The 21051-nt window shown below is 34.4% G+C and overlaps 1 protein-coding gene across 2 annotated transcripts in view; it reads right to left on the bottom strand.

Annotated features, from left to right (window-relative positions):
- The window catches only part of SCFD1 (sec1 family domain containing 1), a 115201-nt gene that overhangs the window by 55612 nt on the left and 38538 nt on the right, over positions 1-21051 (bottom strand). For both annotated transcript variants that reach the window (XM_019428052.2, XM_019428053.2), the window contains exons 11-14: positions 16614-16753; positions 13231-13321; positions 12587-12660; positions 11828-11909 (exon numbers count right to left, since the gene is read on the bottom strand). In XM_019428052.2, coding sequence (XP_019283597.1) covers positions 11828-11909; positions 12587-12660; positions 13231-13321; positions 16614-16753 — 387 coding nt within the window. The remainder of the gene's footprint in view (positions 1-11827; positions 11910-12586; positions 12661-13230; positions 13322-16613; positions 16754-21051) is intronic.

Raw genomic sequence — 21051 nt, 5'->3', positions numbered from 1 at the left:
TCCATGCTCTTCTCAATGTGACCTATAGATTCAACACAATCTCCATTAAACTACCAGCAAGTTATTTTGTAGATATCAACAAAGTGATTTTAAGGTTTATATGGAGACAAGAAAGATCCAGAATAGCCAACACAATACTGAAGAAGAAGAAAAAACATGGAGGACTGACAATACCTGATTTTATGACTTAAAATAAAGCTACAATACTTAGCCATGTGCTACTAGCCGAAAAGCAGGACAAATATATCAATGGAACAGAAAAGAGAGTACAGAAGTAGACCTACACAAATATAGTCAACCCATCTTTGACAGAAAAACAAAAGTAACTGAATGGACAAAGGATAGTCTTTTCAACAAATGGTGATGGAACAATCAGACATCTAATGTAAAAGAAAACAATCTAGACACAGACCTTACCTTTCACAAAAATTAAATAAAAATGAATCATAGACTTAAATGTAATATGCAAAACTATAAAACTCCTAGAAGATAGGAGAAACATAGAAGAAAATTTAGATGATCTTGGATATAGTGAAGACTCTTTAGGTACAACACAAAAGCATGATCCATGAAAGAAAAAAACCAGTAAGCTGTACTTAATTAAAATTAAAAGCTTCTATTCTGTGAAAGACACTGCCAAGAGAATGAGAAGACAAGCCACACAACCAGAGAAAATATTTGCAAAAGATACATCTTTTAAAGGACTTTTTCCTCAAATAATACCAAGAATGCTTAAGACTAAACAATGAGAAAATAAACAGCCCAAACAGACACCACACCAAAGACCCAGATGGCAAGTAAGCATATGAAAAGATGATCCACATTGTATGTTATTAGGGAATTGCAAATTAAAGCAATGTGACACCACTACACATATATTTGAATGGCTGAAATCCAACATGGACAACACCAAATGCTGGTAAGGATGTGAAGCAACATGAACTCTCATTCACTGCTGGTGGAGAGCAGAGCCACTTTGGAAGGCAGTTTGGCAGTGGGTAGTTTTGTTACCAATCTAAACATACTCTTACCATATGATCCAGCAACCAACCTCGTGGGTTAAACACATCCACCCAAAAATCTTCACAGGGACATTTACAGCAACTTTATTTACAAATGCCACAAGTTGAAAGCAATCAAGATGTCCTTCAATGACTGATTGGATAAACAAACTGGTACATCCAGACAATGAAGTGTTAGTGATGAAAAGACATGGAGAAGTCTTAGACTCACATCACTAAGACACTGAAATACTTCATGATTCTAACTACGAGGCATTCTGAAAAAGACAATACTGTGAAGACAGTAGAAAGACATGGGTGACAGGAACTCAGGGGAAGGGAAATAGGGATGAGTAGGCAGAGCACAGATGATTTTTAGGGCAGTGAAACTATTTCTGCATGATCCTGTAATATGGATACATGTCATTATACATCTGTCAAAACCCAGAGAATGTACAAGAGTGAACCCTAATGAAAATTATGGGCTTTAGTTAATAACAACGTATTAATATTCACTTATGAATTGTTTCAAATGTACCACACACTAATGCAAAATGTTAATAATAGGGAAAACTGGGGGGGTAGGTGATAAAGAGGAATATGGAAATTCTCTGGACTTTTCACTCATTTCTTTCTACAGATGTAAAACTACTCCAAAAAACAGTCTATTAGTTAAAAAATAAAATCCAAAACACATGCATACAGTGGTAAACAAATGAACATAAGGGTCACATTTAACAGTGTTACAAAATTTGGGAAAATTTGTGTAGCTTTGAATAATAACACCTTTCACTTTTACTTTTTCATAGGTGTTAAATAAAATGACTCAGAAGAATATAAAGGATTTTACATGTACTTAAAACAAAGATATACTTCCAAAATCTATAAAGAACTTATCAAACTCAACACCCAAAAAACAAATAATCCAGTGAATAAATGGGCAAAAGACATGAATGGACACTTCTGCAAGAAGACATCCAGATGGCCAACCGACACATGAAAAGATGCTAAACATCACTCATCATCAGGGAAATACAAATCAAAACCACAAATGAGATACCACCTCACACCTGTCAGGATGGCTAACATTATCAACTCAGGCAACAACAGATGTTGGTGAGGATGTGGAGAAAGAGGATCTCTTTTGCACTGCTTGTGGGAATGCAAACTGGTGTAGCCACTCTGGAAAACAGTATGGAAGTTCCTCAAAAAACTAAAAATAAAACTACCCTATGACCCAGCAATTGCACTACTAGGTATTTATCCAAGGGATACAGGTGTGCTGTTTCGAAGGGACACATGCACCCCATTGTTTATAGCAGCACTATCAACAATAGCCAAAGTATGGAAAGAGCCCAAATGTCCATTGATGGATGAATGGATAAAGAAGATGTGGTATATATATACAATGGAGTATTACTCGGCAATCAAAAAGAATGAAATCTTGCCATTTGCAACTACGTAAATGGAACTGGAGGGTATTATGCTAAGTGAAATTAGTCAGAGAAAGAAGTATCGTATCACTTCACTCATATGAAGACTTTAAGAGACAACACAGATGAACATAAGGGAAGGGAAACAAAAATAATATAAAAACAGGGAGGGGGACAAAACATAAGAGACTCTTAAATATGGAGAACAAACAGAGGGTTACTGGAGGGGTTGTGGGAGAGTGGATGGGCTAAATGGGTAAGGGGCATTAAGGAATCTAATGAAATCATTGTTGCACTATATGCTAACTAATTTGGATATAAATTTAAAATAAAATAAAAAAAAGATATACTTACTTTTGTAGTGAATACAAAGAGTACCTAATAAAATTGCGCGTGTGTATTAACATTTACTATCACAGTCAGTACGTAACTCGAGCATGGAATTTGATTCTTGAGGTACTTATCAGTACTTCAACATAACTGACCTTTAAAAAAATCCATTGCTTTAAAAAGTGTATTTGTTTTAAGAAACAACTAACTTAAAAGTTGACCATTAAATTTCCATTTCCTATTTAAGCATTCATGGAAATAAAAGACCAGAGGATACAGTAAATTTTATTTCTAACTTAATGTGACCAAGGAAGAAACCTCACCATTAATTTGTGGAATCTATGTATAACTCTGTCCCAATGTTCCTTCTAGTTTATTTCATGTTCCATAGAAGCCTCATGAAGGACTACGGAAGACAGGGGCCAGAAAAAAATTTTAAGGGCTATGTTTGATTTTGACTTTGATTAATTATTCTCTCTTTGACTATTCTATGTGCTTTTATTGTAAGCTACCTCAAATTCTGTGGAACGAGTTGAGGTATAAATAAATATGAGAAATTTATGAGAAAAAATAAGGAATGCATGTCCTTTTAAACATTTTACTCCTCATGTCAATTCACTTCTCTCTGTATTTATTCTGCTGCATACTTCCATAAGGGGAAAAAAATCTGTAAAGATCTACTAGGCTTTCTAGCCACATATTATGTAGCATATCCTATTTCTTGCTTTTCTAGGTCACTTTAAATCTAAAGCCAAAAAATTCGCATTACCAAAATTAGTCATTGGCTTTCTCTATGATTTACACAAGTTTTTGTTTTGCTATTTTTTATTTTATCAAAGTATAATTAACATACAGTGTTATATTATTTTCAGGTATACAATATGATGATTCAACAATTCTACACATTACTCAGTGCTCATCTTGGTTAAGTGTACATTTACTACCCTTTATTTATTTCACCCATCCCCCCACAAACTTCTCCTCTGGCAACGACCAGTTTATTCTCTGTATTGAACAGTTTGTTTTGTCTCTTTTTTGTGTTTCTTAAAATCTACATGAGTGGAAATTATGGTATTTGTCTTTCTTTGACGGACTTGTTTCAACTAGCATTATACCCTCTAGGTTCACCCATATTGTTGCAAATGGCAAGATTTCATTCTTTTTTTTTTTTTTTTTTGGTAGAGTAATATTCCATTGCGCGTGTGTGTGCGTGTGTGTGTGTGTGTGTGTGTGTACCTAGTATCTTATCTATTCATCTACTGATGGACAGTTGGGTTGTTTCTGTATCTTCACAATTGTAAATAATGCTGCAATAGATGTTGGGATGAAATTATCTTTCCAAATTAGTGTTTTTGTTTTCTTTGGGTAAATACCCAGCAGTGGAATTACTGGATCATAGTGTAATTCTATTTTTAATTTTTTGAGGAACCTCCATACTGTTTTCCTCAGTGGCTACACAAATTTGTATTCCCACCAACAGTGCACAAAACGGTTCCCTTTTCTCTACATTTTCATCAACACTAGCTGTTTCTTGTGGTTTTGATTTTAGTCATTCTGACAGATGCTCTCTCAATGCATTTCCCTGATAATGAGTGATGCTGAGTATCTTTTCATGAGTCTATTGGCCATTTGTATATCTTCTTAGGAAAAATGTCTGTTCAGGTCTCCTGCCCATTTTTAAATCAGATTATTTGGGTTTTTTGGTGTTGAGTTGTGTAAGGTCTTTATATATTTTGGATACTAACCCTTTACTAGATACGTCATTTGCAAGTATCTTCTCCCATTCAATAGGTTGCCTTGTTGTTTTGTTGATGGTTTCCTTTGTGGCGCAAAAGATTTTTATTTTTATATGTCTCTTCAGGTAAGGGAAACAAAAGCAAAATTAAACTAACAGGACTACACACACCAAAAAAGTTGTTTTTTTTTTTTTTTAAAAGATTTGAAATAAATGAACACTAAGCTTTGTTCAAATTTTTCACTTCTATTGAAATATAACTGACATATAATACAAAATTTGTTAAGTTTTAACATATGCATATGCCCATGAAATCATGAACACTATCCACATAATCAACCTACCATTCATTGCCCAGAAGTTTCCCTATTGTAATGCCTCCCTTCTGGCCCTCCCACTCCTTTCCAGGTGCCTAGGCAAGCAGTGATATGCATTTTATCACTACATATTAGCTTGCATTTTTACAAATTTCATGTAAATGCAATCACAGATTATATACTCTTTTTTAAAAAAATTTTTTTTTATATTTATTTTTGAGAGAGAGAGAGAGAGAGAGAGAGAGAGAGAGAGAGAGAGGCAGGGCGTGAATGCAGGAGGGGCAGAGAGAGAGAAAGACACAGAATCCGAAGCAGGCTCCAGGCTCTGAGCTGTCAGCACACAGCCCAACACCAGGCCTGAACCCACAAGCCGTGAGATCATGACCTGAGCCAAAGTCGGAACCGAGCCACCCGGGCGCCCCTATGTACTCTTCTTTAATGTGGCTTCACTCAGTGTATTTGAGATTCATCCATATTGCTATATGTGACAATAGTACTTTCCTTTCTATTTCTGAATAGTATTCCATTGTATGGATATACTATAATTTATTTATCCAATTCAGCTGTTGGTGGACATTGGGGTGTTTCTGGTTTTTGGTATTACAATGAAGCTGCTGTGTACATTAAACACAGGCTTTCATTTGTTTTGGGTAAATACCTATGAGTGGAATGGCTGGACCATGTGACAGGTTTCTGTTTAACATTTTAAGAAACTAATAAACTATCTCCCAAAGTGGATATACCATTTTGCATTTCTACCAGAAGTGTATGAAAGTTTTAGTTTCTCTGTATCTTTGCTAAAGGTTGGCATGATCTTTTTTAATTTTAGATGTTTTAAACAGATGTGTAGTGAGGTCTCATGGTGGTTTTTGTTTCCATTTTTCTAGTGATTATTTATGTTGAACTTACTTGTCATCTGTGTATCTTTTATGGCCAAATCTCTGTTTAAATCTTTTGACCAGGGCACCTGGTTGGCTCAGTCGGTTGAGCGTCCGACTTCAGCTCAGGTCATGATCTCGCGGTCTGTGAGTTCGAGCTCTGCATCGGGCTCTGTGCTGGCAGCTCAGAGCCTGGAGCCTGCTTTCGATTCTGTGTCTCCCTCTCTCTCTGCCCCTCCCCTGCTCATGCTCTGTCTCTCTCTCTGTCAAAAATAAACATAAAAAAAAAAAAAATTTAAATCTTTTGACCATTTTTAAATTAGGGTGTTTATGTTCTTATGTTCTTATTATTGAAGTCATATTAAAGACTTCTGAGAAGTCTTTATTTCTTCTCACTTAACCTTTATAATTGGGTCTCAATGACAAGGCTTCAGCTTCACAAAAGCAGATGGCAGAGAAGTGAGAGCAAAGAGCTAGAGAAAGGTATTTTCACCTTTTTTTTTGGAGATGTGGAAGTAGTCTCCCAAAATTTACAGTGAGTGAGAAGTGAGAAGCTCTCATTTGAGAGCTACCTTTGGCTGTAATTGAAAAAAATGTCAAGTTCTGAAAGTAACTAATCTCATCTGGGTAAGAAGAGGTAGAAGACAATGAAGTGTCATTTGGGGACTTCCTCCTACAGAATATATTGCCCCCTGTGCCTTGAAAAGACACCAAGGTCACATGAACATTCATTTGGTATGTATACTGAGCAAGACATCACTCTAAAGCGATCAGTTAAAATAGCTAAAGAAATGTTCTGATTTCTAGTATAGTAAAATTTCTTTCCTACTGTGATCAGGGGAGTAGTGATGAGTTAATCAAAGTCCATTAATGTAAAGAATAACAACAACAAAAAAATCTGTGTTGTGTATAAATATACATTTTAAACACCGCCTTTTAACTTAAGACCTAAAACACACAACTGTCTGTCAGTCTTGTTGTGACTGTACTTAGTACAGTGGTTTTCTTTTAGTACAGTGGTTTCTTTAAGTACAGTGGTTTCACTGAATTTTTTTCTTTCTTGCATAAAGCACAACTATAACGATCACGTATAATGTCCAGTTTCAGTTTCTTTGAAGTGGAACCAAAAACCTTACAGATACTTGCAAAGCGAGTTTAGTATTTTTCAAAATTTTCTAATCTTTTAATGTTTTTTTTTTTTTTTTTTACTAATTTTATTTTAATGTTTATTTTATTTTTGAGAGACAGAGTGAGCAAGAGAGTGGGAGAGGGGCCAAGACAGAGGGGGACAGAGGAAATGAAGTGGTCTCTGTGTTGACAGCAGACAGTCTGATGCCGGGCTCGAACTCATGAGTCATGATGTCATAACCTGAACTGAAGTCAGATGCTCAAGTGACTGAGCCACCCAGGCACCCCTTTTTACTACTAATTTAAACAGTTAAATCACTACCTTCAGTAAGTTTTTCTAAGGTATACAACTTAGTTTTAAAGAAACAACCTCTTCTTACTCAAACAACTGACATACGTAGATTGGAATCAAATACAAGTAACTCTTAGGTAAGCAAAAAATGCAACTTGTGAAGCATACTAGTGGCCAGTTGTCAGCATGTCATAATGTGGCCGGCAGGCACTATGTTTTATAGGAATAAAGGCCATCAGTTAATTTGGTGTGTTGACTAGTAGAGATCAATTAAGGGAGCTCCTACTTTATTTTTAAAGCTTATCTTCCCCTAGAAAAGATAAAGAAATTGAGCCCAAGAAAGGGAGGAGCCTCCTTCCCCCTGTAGTTAAAAGCTAGCATTGCTAGCAAGGGCTAAGTCTTTTCAGAGTATAAACCTAAGGTAGTACATGTTTGCTTGACCAGATTAAGTCTGCAGATCTAATTCAGTACCTCTTAACTTTCTCTACAAGAAGCAGGAAAACAAAAATGAGAATTCAGCACCAATGACGCCTCAATGCATAATAGCTTCTTAACAGCTGTTTTTTGTCAACTGTATCGGGATGGAGTGTTCAGATGTTAGAGCTCTTCCTTCAGGTGGGGGCATTGGGGGAAAGAGCACATAATGCCATTTCTATTTCTCATCTACTATGACTTACACATAGGTGTCTTTTCCTTTTATTAGGGACTTGCTAAAGAGTACTTAATTAAGTTTGACTATGCACGTGGGACAAAAATTGAAATAAACTAAAATTTGTCCATAAATTACTTAAAAAATTTAAGTAATCCCAGGAGCCATTCCCCAACAACCAGCAAGTGGTTTTGTATTAGAAATGAAATTGTATTAGAAATGAAAGAAATGCTAAAAAAAGAGATTTAAAAGGTATGGATTACTCAAAACAAATGAGAATTCAACAATTTACTCTTTCATCTATTAGACCAAAGCTAACGACCCAACCCACTAAAATCCTTAGAGTATCAATAAGCATAGGTAATAATAATTGCCAACGTTGTTGCAAACTGGTATGCTGTTTCTGCTTTCCACCAAAACACTGATTGCCAGATAACTGCCACAGCTTCTAAACAAATTATTTTCTTCTAGTATTCTGCTTCAGAAAATGATCTAAGGAAATGTAAGAAGCAGCTATTATCTAAACATCCCCAAAGATATGCAAAACTGCAATGAAGACAAATCGCAAAAGAAATGTTCTGAGATCTCTGCATAAAAAGTCATAATATTCTTGCCAATAGTAATAAAAAATATCTACTGCTTAGGTGAGTAAAAGTTGGCAAGTAAGTGAAGCTCAAATCATCAATAAATTCTAGTTATGAGAGCAAGAGATCATGGAGAACAATACTTATTAAGTTTGTATTAACATTATAGCTAGAGGTAGATGGTGTAGCTCAGTAAAAGTACAAATACACATGCCATTTAAAAGTAAACATTACAAAGTTGGAAATTTAATAATTATGGAAAACCTTAAGAAGAAATTTTATAACTAGGAGTAATGAGAAATAATGGGACTAGAATTTATGTGCTAATTTTGACAAGGAAGAATACCTTCCTAATTTTGACAAGGAAGAATAAAAGAGACTGTCAATATTACAAAGACTCTTCACAGAAAACATTCTAATTTTTTTATACTAAAATAATTTTTTACATCAAAATATTTCTTAGAGTATGCAGCTTATTAAATACAACTATAATTTACATATAAATATTTAAGATAAATATACTCCTTTATCAATGATATTTAAAAATGTTCTGAGTGACTGGGTTTCTTAGAATGACCCAAGAAGGAACAGCGTGTCCTATAGGGGACATTATTTTCCTTCTGCAAATGAAATGTCCTGTATAGCACCGTTTCTTTAAATCAGATCCTGTCAAAAGGGTGTCTTCCTTGAGTTACAGCAAAACAATCATCCCAAAATGTGTAGCTTTTATATAAAATCACTTAACAACACAGTGAATGACAAATTAGTTAGCATAAAATGTTCTGCCAATCAGCAGCCCTGGAAAAAACAACTTCTTTTATAAAGAAAGCCAAATTGCCAGGTCTTAAAGAAGAATTATGTGGGTTATGCACAGTGGCATGTTAAAATACCTGAGACAGATGGCCTCTATTAGCACACATTGATTTTGAAAAACTCATATAAAATCATGAGTATAAAATTATAAATAAACATCATAAAGAATTTATAGTAAATTGTGCCTTAAAAAAAACACAGTTCTTCACCTAGACAGCTATAATAGCTGTCTTCCAATTCCATACTTATTTCCAGAACTCACCCAGCACTCAGACTCATTTTTCTATTTAAAACACAAATCACATCATGTCATTAATCTCCAATGACTTCCCGTCACACTTAAATTCCAATTTCTCTTGATCCCACAGTCTATCACTTTTTCACTCCTTACTATAAGCACATTCTTCCTTTATGTCCTGGGGCGCCTGGGTGGCTCAGTCGGTTAAGAGTCCAACTTCGGCTCAGGTCATAAACTCGTTTTCCTGAGTTCAAGCCCCCAAGTCGGGCTCTGTGCTGATAGCTCAGAACCTGGAGCCTGCTTTGGAACCTGTTTCTCTCTCTCTCTCTCCCTACCCCTCCCCTGCTCGTGCTCTGTTTCTCTCTCTCTCAAAAATAAAGATTAAAAAAAATAATAGAAATCTTCCTTTGTGTCCTTAAACACACTAACTTCGTTCCTTGTCTTAAGGCCTTTGCACTTTTTTAGTCCTTCTGCCTGGAATGCCTGGCCCTGGAATTTTCACTAACCGGCTCCTTGTGGTTCAGGTCTCAACTCAAACATCACCTCATCAAAGGTCATTTCCCTAACCACTTACTCCTAACCACTTACAGTAGCCCTCTCTGATGTTCTCTATCACCTCATATCACCCTGTTTTTGTTTTCTTATCACCTAAATGAATGAAGTTATCTTGTTTTCTAATTTGGGTACTTTGTTTATTGTTACTATAATAGAAGCTCCATGAGAATACATAACTCGTCTTATTTACCACAGAATTTCCAAGGCCTAGCACAACACACAGTTACTCCATAAACATGACTGAATAAATCAATTACGTTAGCTAGAATTTTCTTAAACCATAAGCTCTAGTCTCTGACCTGGAGTAATTCATATAAATTTGTAGCAGGATAATGTTTGTCAAGTTTTATGAATAGGATAAAACTATGCTTTCCATAGTATAATAATTAGTTACTTTGGGTTACACAACTCCGTTTGGTAATTTTATTGGTTTTACAGCTATGAGAACTGAGGTCACAAAGTAAAATGTAAGAATCAATAAACTTTACTAATGAAAAAATAAACAAAAACTAAAGTCAAAGTAAATCCACAGAAGAGTTTAAATCTTAAAGACCACACAGGACTACTAACAACTGTTGTAACTTCTTAGAATTTATTTTTACTTGTCCGCTTACTTGCGCTTAGCACCTAGCAACACTGCTTGGCACAAAGCAAGTACTCAAAAAATATTAGTTTAATGGATCATAAGATCCTTACTATAAAATTACAGGTTAACAGATATAAACCAGAACTTATATTTTGTTTTGATGCAATAAACTTTTTACATTAGATTCAGTCTTCACCTTGTAAGCAAAGTCTTTTCTCTCCTACTGAAGGATATTCTCAATATAGCTCTCTGTTGTATTTCACCTGATGATATATATTATCTCCACAGGAGACAATGACCTCAGGCAAACAGATCTGTGCAGTCTTTACCCATTTTACAGAGATGCTAAATATGGAAGGGAAAATATCAGTAGAGTCATCTATAAACTGAACAATTATGTTTCTATCCCTGTATGTATATGAAAATCGCCAGTACCAATATTGAGATGTGGAACAAAAGAAATTATGCAGGCTTAAATTCCATGATGCACAATGTCCATTATCTATCTATATTAGTTCCTTCCTATCTCTATGACTTTTTAAATCATTAATAAAGAAAAATGTTTAAGTCCCTTTCCCATAAATTCAAGGTGTTATCACTATCTTTGAAAAGCAATAAACATATTTAGCTATTTTACACTGCTTTTTCAAATATATCATATCAGATGGAAAGCAAGGGTCAGTAATAACCACATCCTAGTGTATGGCCAATGTGTCACTGAAATTCAGCTACATGTCCAGAGAATAAGGGACAGCAGAATACTGAAGGACTGATATGGGGTAATCATGAACAAAGTAATGAGATAAAAGAACTATGATAACAACATATAGAAGATACAAACCATTTATCTCAAAATCACAGTACAACAGGAGACAGTAAGAACCCTTAATACTAAAATACTCATCTAAGACTAAAGTTAATGGATATTTTAGATAGTACTATAGTAAGAAGGGTGTCTAAATCTCTATTACTGACAGTTAGACACATATCTACTGTTAACAGAGTAAGTGGAGAGGTAGTACTGAAGCAATATTGAGACAACATAATACAAATATCACAGATGTAACTTTTATTTACTAAACGTGTGACCTTGGCAAATCACTAATCTTTCTGGATTCTTAAGCTTCCTCATTTGCAAAAAATGAAGGCACTAATGTTGCCTTTGATAATTTTATCTCATATTATTACAGTGAGGCCTCAATGAGATAATGAATACGAAACCATCTTAAAAAGTATAAAACTCTACATAAATGGAACACATAAATATTGGGGAGTAGGTTAAATTTACCTTTATATGTTCTAAAACAGCAGTGGCAACATTTGTATGGAGATCAATAAGTCTTTTTTTTTCAAGGAGTTCTGGCAAAGAACTACAAGTACCAAAAAATTAAAAATTAACCATTCAATTTTCTAAGAAAATGACATAGATCTTAATAAAATACACACCTGGGTGTTTCCTCTGAGGAAACAAGTAGTGATAAAATGACAAATTAAACTGATATCAACCAAAGTTAATCTCTAGGCTTTAACACATAACAATATTCACTACTTTAATACAAGTGAAATACTTCTTAGTTTAAAGTAATCTCCCTCCCAAACATCATTATTCCACCATTTCACTTTCTGATTCCAAAATCTGGAGGTTTAGAGTAAAATCAGATTAGTGGAAAAATGATTTTACATATACATTTAAAACACATTTCTTCTCTCCTTGATGGTATTTCAAGTACCAGAAAGAACATGCTTAACCTTTAGTTAACATAATAACAGCAGCAATGATAAAATAGTAAGCTGTATTATTTTATCACCAATACTATCTTCCTAGTAAAATTATCCCCATTATACAATTCTAACTAGTGAAAGAAGCAAATGATCTGCTATATAAAAGGAACTTAAATCAGCTTAAAGAGACAATTTAGTTTTTTAAATTTAAAGGTCTATGCCATTACCTACTGTTTCCTATTATTAAAAATATTAGCCAAACTTTTAGCCTTCAAGATAAATCTTATCAACAGACAGACTTAAAGGGCGTATATTGCCTACTTACCTAACAGCTGATGTTAGCTTAGCAGTATTGTCAGAAAGCATACTTATGGCTCCTTCATCTTCCCCCTCTAGTCCCTGAGAAGGAAAAAAAAAAATCCCAGAAACATAAAAATCAATATATTCCTCAGATTACGGATAAACACTAAGATCTGAGTCACCCAGAGTGACGATTCTTCTCCTCTAAGGAACAAACACCCATCTCTAATAGTTACATTAGAGTTCTAGGTACCACCAGTCTAATATAAATGGTGGGATGACCACCGAGCAGCACCTAGTATTTTCAGATAAGGAAATAGGCGCAGAAGCTTGGCACTGGTCACACAGTAATAAACAGTATGGCCACATGCTGAGTGTATCACAGTACAGTTAGAGTGTGCAGCGCTGGAACACAGACCTCTAACATGAAGCCACATTATATATTTTTTCAGATTATAAATTCAGATTATTCTTTGAAAAAATTTTGCTCTTCTCAGTATTTACATTTCTTTTTTAAGAGATAATTTATGTAAATTGACAATACTTTTTTTTTGTTATTAAAACAATGAATGGCTCAAATTTTCATAAGGAACAAAAAAGTTAACCTCTTCCTCCCTCCAGATGTCCTTCTACTTTTGTATAATTCTAAGACAGCAAACAGAATCTTACCATAATGCTTTTAAGTCGTTTAACCTCATCTTCCTGTGCTCGGTAAGATTCTAGTTCTTGCTGAACTGATTCTGCAACTTCTGGGAATGGACTGAAACAGTAATGAACAAGATGAACTATGAATATGACATTAAAATAGTCCTTTTTGTATAAATTCTGAAATATATACCATGAGGATTTATTTTTATTTTAAATGTACCTATTTGGATTTGAGTATTTTTTATATATAACATAGGCAGAAAACACTTAGCATAAATCCAACTATATATCCTTCTAGTATCTATATTATAAATATTATTTCTTTAAAATGCATATCATAATACTTCTGCATTTAAGGACATTTAAATTTTTTCCTATTATTTTCATTAGCCATATCATATTTTTCTTCACCTATATGCTGTTAGGAAAAAAAGTAAAATATTTAAGTGACTGAAAAAGAAGAGGAGACATGGTATACCAAACATCAATTAAATATTACTAACCAAATTAACACAGATTATCAAAGGGTTCATATAACTACAAACACGGCATTTAAAAAATATTACATGCAGGTAATTGTGAAAAAAGGTCTTTTAATTCTGTAAGCTTAATATCTTAGAACACTATTAGTAAAAACAGAATACAGGCCACAGTTTTGCTGTTCTAATGTGTGATGTCTTCTTCCAGGCAAATGAGGTTTAGCAGTAATATCCGTAGACTTAGGACACAAGTGATCTGCAATCATTGAGCAGCTTTGGTTGGAACAGTTTCACGTGGCACTAATCTTGAATAATTCTAAACGAATGTGTGGTTGACCATGAAATAGTCCCTAATGTAAATAATTTTCATCTACAGCTTTAGCAGAGGCCAGAAGCTTTGCTTCCTTCAAAAAAGAAAAGACAATAAAACAAAAGCACTTTGCCCTGACACCTGGTAACACTCCATTCACAATCAGCACATTTCACCCAATGGAGACTGAGAGAAATGGCAGAACTCCCTGTTTTGAGGAAAACAGTCCAGTTTGACATGACAACTGTAGGCATAAACCTCAGCTTCAGCAGACTATGCTGGCAGAATATAGCACTGAGCATGTTTAAATGTGCTGGCTGAATTAGATAATCCTGAAATCTCCAGTATCTTCTAGTCTTAGGACTAACAAACAATAACTGCTTACATTTACAGAGTGCTCACTGTATGCCAAACACAATGCTAAAAATCTGTCTCAATTTCTCATCTAATCTAACCACGGTCTTGGTGAGGTACATACTATTAATAATTAAGACCAGGACCTTTGGGATCTGCCAGGACTGGCCTTTATTCTTGTTTTTACCAATGATAACTAGATGACTCTGGGCAAGTTACTTCTTTGTATTTTTCACTTTGTCTTCATAACAACCCTCTGAAATAGGGCAATAGGTAGAATTATCATCCCTACATTTTACTGATGAGGAAAATGAAGCTCAGAAAGATTTAAGTTACTTCTTTTATTCTATACAATCTCCCAGTATCTTTGCACATACATTACTATTACTGTATTTCTCTAATATTGTAGTACAATCATTAGAGTGAGAGTTATTCAGGGCTACAATTACTTACAAAGAATTAAATATCTTACTATTCAACTGACTTCTTAGATTGTTCCTAAATATATAGTCTAAAGAAAATAGTCAAATCTTCCATATTTGAAGGAAGACATTTTTTTCTTAAGCTTTTTTTCTATTAGAAAATGTGAATCTTTTTTTTAAAGTTTATTTATTTAGAGAGAGAGAGAGAGAGAGAGTGAGATACAGCGTGGAAAGGGCAGAGAGAGGGAGAGAAAGAATCCCAAGCAGGCTCCAAGCTGTCAGCAAAGAGCTGACACGGGGCTCTATCTCACAAACTGTGAGATCATGACCTGAGCAGAAATCAGGAGTCAGATGCTCAACTGACTGAGCCACCCAGTCGCCCCCCAAAAATGTGAATCTTCAAGTTAACTTTAAAATACTCTGCATACTCTATAAATAACGTAAATGTAATTTCTTGTTCTTTGCCACTATGGAAAAAAATACAGACTACGGAATTCTAAAGAGAAGAAAATCATTTAAAATCAATTATAATAGTATTATGCTAAGTGAAATAAGTCAGAGAAAGACAGATACCATATGTTTTCACTCATATGTGGATCTTAAGACACTTAACAGGAGACCCTGGGGGAGGTGAAGAGGGAAAAAAAGTTACAAATAGAGAGGGAGGGAGGCAAACCATAAGAGACTCATAAATACACAGAACAAACTGAGGGTTGAGAGGGTTGGGGGAGCGGGGAAAGTGGGTGATGGGCAATGAGGAAGGCACTTGTTGGGATGAGCACTTGATGTTGTATGGAAGAAAGGCCATTTGGCAATAAATTATATTAAAAAATAAAAAATAAAAATAAATAAAATCAATCATAATAGTACCTAAACTGCCACAGCAGAAAGAGGAAAACAGTGACTTTTCTTTGCAGAGAAAATAAAATTCCTTGTTATAAGCAATGTGACTTCCCAGTGTTAAAAAAAAAAAAAAAAAAAAAGTTATAAACAGATAAAACACACAAAAAATCCAGCTGATTGAATCAATCCTATTATTTTACTTCTCTTTAAACATAAATGAGGCCAAAAGGAATAGACATACCACGAGCATGGACACATATATAGGTACAGTAATGCTTGAAATACTCAAAATAATAGTAATAATAAATAACATTATAATTCTGTAATTGTTGATGAGCAGCATTCTTTTTCTCAGAGAAAAAGGATATTTTTGGTTTGTTTGTTTAGAATGACTTCCCTAGCCATAAGGACCACTAGATAACTTTTATAACAATTAATGAGGCCATTAAATACCCTAAACTTTAAAGGGACATAGCAACACATGGAATCTATATATCTGCCTACAATAAATCACAAAGCAAATTATTATTTCTAATGTGCTTTAAACAAATCTGATTTTCAGGCTTAGCTATTCTCTCTCCACATTTATCTAAAACTGTGTTTGTATGAAGGCAGATATGGAACAAAGAGGGAAAATTGCACTTCAATGTTTTCCTGTCACAAAAACCTATTTTAATGAAAGACAGAAATGGTCTTGTAGAGGGTCAATGGATAGCAACAAAATTTAAAAAAACTATCTATAAAATCTACCAAATCATATAGTATGGTTTTAATCAACAGGCAAGTGGCCCCTAAAAAACAACCAAAAACAACCTAGGAATCAGGAAGAAATCAAGCAATAAAGACATCTCTACAGACTATTTAGTTATGGCTACCTCTTGTGTAGATGAACCACCATGATCTTTTTGATTTTTTTAATCAAATTCATTGTCATATGACATCTTCATTTCTTTTTAAGGGGTGAATCTTTCACTTACTGATACTTTTCTTACTTACCTTCCTTTATGTTTCTGCCAAAATTTATCAACTGGAGTTAAATCATAAGACTTCTTGTTTTTTCTCTTTGGTCGAGCACCAGCTGGAGAATTTTCTACTCCTGAAGATTCTTCCAAATTAACTCTGTTTAAATGGAAATCCTAGGAAAAAGTGATCTTTTTTTAAGTAACAATTTAAGAACCATAACATTTCCTACAATGAGGAACATAATCAACAGATTCTTGCTGTCTTTTCTAATATTTCTAATAAGGACAAAATACACATCTGAAATTTAAAGACCTCTTTCTAATGTTTTGTTACACAAGATGTACTTTCAAATCTTTATGTATTTTAATTAAAATAGTAGATGCAAATGATTAAAACTTAAAAAATATATAAAAATCATGTTAAGGTTGTGTATCCTCCTAGAAAAATATTTTTGCACATGGCAGCACAGACATATCCTTTTAATTTTAAAGAGTTAGATTACATTATGCATATTTTGTACCTTGCTTTTCTCACTTAACAAAGTATTTTATTTTTTTTTTAAATAACATATTCTTTTTTTTAAGTTTATTTACTTTGAAAGAGATAGCGTGTGTGAGCACACATGGGGGAAGCGCAGAGAGAGGGGGAGAAAGAGAATCCCAAGCAGGCTTTGTGCTGCCAATATACAGCCCAACATGGGACTCAGTCTCATGAGCTGTGAGTTAATAATCTGAGCCGAAATCAAGTGTCAGATGCTTAACCAACTGAGCCACCCATGCACCCCAATAATGTATTTTAGAGTTTTTTCCTCTACCTCTGTATTTACATCTACCTCATCTTTATCATGGTTGTATAGGAGTCCAACATTTGGACATAATCCATTTATTTAAACAGGCCTCCTAATGCTTGTTTCTACTAACAAACATAATCTTAAGTATAATTTTTAAACTTTTAGAAAGTGAGTATTTTTTCTACCCTTTCTCTTCCTTCTTGCTTTAGACCCAGGGAATTCCTTCGTGTAATAACAGTATTTTATGGTTCAACTCTACTCTGAATAGTGAGCCAAAGACAAAATATGGCCATCAGTAAATGAGTAAATGAATGACAAGCAAAAAAAGAAATTATATGGAGAAATTATCTAATATGACTACATTAATCATCTTAGTTCTAAGATAGAAGGGTTTTTTAATATTTATTTATTTTTGAGAGAGAGAGAGAGAGAGAGCAAGAGCGAGCGCGCGCACACCAGAGCCCCCCAGAGACAGAGCACCCCTGCCCAGCAGGGGAGGGGCAGAGAGAGAGAGAGAGAGAGAGAGATACAGAATCCAAAGCAGGATCCAGGCTCTGGGCTGTTAGCACAGAGCCTGACATGGGGCTTGAACCTGGGAACTGTGATATCGTGACCTGAGCCCAAGTCAGATGCTTAACTGCTGAACCACCCAGGCACCCCTAGAAGTTTTTAACTAATAATTAAACTTCTAGGTCTTAGCAGATTAAATACTGATTGTAACTTAATCTCCTCTTTTATTATTTTTCTAAATTTAAATCCAAGTTAGGTAACAGTGTAATAATGATTTTAAGAGTAGAATTTAGTGATTCATCACTTACATACAGCACCCAGTGTTCATCCCAAGTGAGTTCCTTAACGCCCATCACCCATTTGGCCCATCCCCCCACTGAACACCCCTCTAGAAACCTTCAGATTGTTCTCTGTATTTAAGAGTCTCTTCTGGTTTGTCTCCCTCTGTTTTTGTATTATTTTTGTTTCCCTTCCCTTATGTTCGTCTGTTTTGCATCTTAAATTCCACGTATGAGTGAAATCATGTTTGTCTCTCTGTGACTGACTTCTTTCACTGAGCATAATACACTCTAGTTCCATCCATGTTGCTGCAAATGGCAAGATTTCATTCTTTTTGACTGCTGAGAAATATTCCATTGTGTGTGTGTATGTGTGTATAATTTGGGTGTTGTCAATAGTGCTGCTATAAACATCGTGATGCATGTGCCCCTTTGAATTAGCATTTTTGCATCCTTTGGATAAATACCTAGTAGTGCAACTGCCAGGTCATAGGGTGGTTCTATTTTTAATTTTTAGGGGAATCTCCATACTGTTTTCTAGAGTGGCTGCAACAGTTAGCATTCCCACCAGCAGTACAAAAGGGTCCCCCTTTCTCCTCATCTTCACCAACATCTGTTGCTTCCTGAGTTGTTAATTTTAGTCACTCTAACTTAATTTCCTCTTGATAAAAGTAGGTCAACAATACAGAGTCTAGTACATTAGACCATACCCTGCAACTGTGTTTTGAGAAATAACATAATAATGGCAAGAACACTTCCATTGTTTGCATTAACAGCCAGGCAAATAAGAAAAATTTTGGTCTTGAAAATTGGGAAATTAGAACATTCAGTGCTGTACTTAGTCATATTAAAGAAACTGAATATTTATACACAAATACAAGACAACAGAATTAGTTTTAACAGGCAGAGTAGAAACTGTTCCCTCTGATATTCATACTTTCTTGACTTAGAAGACTGGACAATGGTGTCCCCAATCACGGGTTATAAAAAAATAACATTGAGAAGTGCTAAAAACATGGGTAAGTCTTCAGCAGTATTGGTTTCCTTTTACAAGTTAAAGTAGACCAGTAGACCCAAAAAGAGCTAATGTTAACAAAATTACATTTTGATGAAATAGGTGACACCCATTTATGCAGAGCTAAGATTTATATTCACATGAGAAAACAGCAAAGTAAAATAAAAGTAACTTTTATTTTGTCAAAGAATTGAGACAAATCTAATCAAGTGTCTAGATCATTTTACAGAAAATACTGGGGATAGAGAACCATGTCAAATTGTGTCCCACAAGAATACAATCAACCAAACACAGAAATGTAGGAAATTCTTTAGAAAACAATTCCTATTCCTTCAACCAAAAAACAGCAATAAAAAAGGAATGGAAACAGAGGAATTACTATAAATTGAGAAACTTAAAGATATATCAACCAATGCAATGTACAGATACTGTTTGGATCCCTGTTTGAACAAACCAATTGTAAAGATGCGTCTTTGAAACAATTAGGAAATGCTGAATACAGAGATAATATGAGATACTACCAAAGAATAATTGTTAATTTTGTTAGGTATGATAATAAAATTATGGTCCTTCTTTAAAGATAAATGCTGTAGTATTTATGCATAGATTATATAATGCCTGAGATAAGATGCATATTGCCTGGGAAACTGAGTGATGCAAATGGAGGTTCATTACAGCACTCTGTAACTTTGTCTTTTTATATGAAATATTGCCTAAAAAAATATCTTAAAATTTTATCTGTAACGATGAATACAACCTGCAATTTTTTGCCCCTTGCCACAGTGATTGTGAAAATACGTGTTGAGATGGGGCCTCATCACCCTTAATTTGGGAGTGATTATGAAAAACAAGAGTTCCTCCTTGCCCATCCACACTGGACAAGAAACAAAGAATACTGTGAATATAGATATGTTATTTTAATACATGGAGGTTCAAGGGTTCTTTTATATTGAACAGCACTACCTAACATATCCTAATTCAGATGCCAAGGTATTCTGTACAGATTCAGCAATGTCAGTGACACTCTGATAAGCTAGTTCATTCTTATTAAAGCAAAATTCCTTATTACTCTAGGAATCATGGGCTAAAAAAGCCCCTACAGATACACTGCTGACTATATGCAAACATTTCCAATTTATTCATTCTCTAAACTAGCAAAGAACTTGAGACGTAATGATTTAGAAACAGGATGTCCAATACAGTTGATACTGGTCACATGTGGCCACTGATTATCTGGAAAGTGACTAGTCAGAATTGAGATGTGATGTAAGTACAACATACACCAAATTTTTAAGACTTAATATATAAAGAGAATATAAAAGAATTAGTTTTAAAGTGATGTGTTAAAATGCTAATAATTTGATTTATAGAGTTATATAAAATATATTAAATTTCATCTGTTCCTTTTTATGTTTTTAATGTGGCTATGGGAAAATCTAAAATTACATCTGTAGTGCACACTTTATTTCTTTGAGAAAGCACTGTTTTAGAAACCCTGAACTTTGGTCAATGATAAAAGGAGGAAGAGAAAAGAAAAATATGTGAAGACATTAAGAAAAAAGGAAGGAAAAATCTAACTTGGAAAATCTTCTAAGAATCATTTAATTTAAAAAGAAAATCTCTATACAATGCTGCATCATAAACATAGATAAAAATCTCAAAATCCTACATACTAAGCAAGTGGGATATAAGGGGGAAAAAATGGTAGCAACCTAATGCTAGATTAGTATATGGCAAGTAACATATACTCTTCTTTCCCTTAAATAAACATTTTTTAAGTTTATTTATTTATTTTGAGAGAGAAGAGAGAGCATGGAAGGGGCAGAGAGGGAGGGCTAGAGAAAGAATCCTAAGCAGGCTCCACACTGATGGCACGGA

This window comes from Panthera pardus, unplaced genomic scaffold (assembly GCF_024362965.1).
Source record: "Panthera pardus isolate Hobbes unplaced genomic scaffold, ASM2436296v1 HiC_scaffold_24, whole genome shotgun sequence".
Taxonomy (NCBI): Eukaryota; Metazoa; Chordata; class Mammalia; order Carnivora; family Felidae; genus Panthera; species Panthera pardus.
The sequence above is the reverse complement of the archived record's forward strand: the minus strand, read 5'-3'. Positions and strand labels throughout refer to the sequence as shown.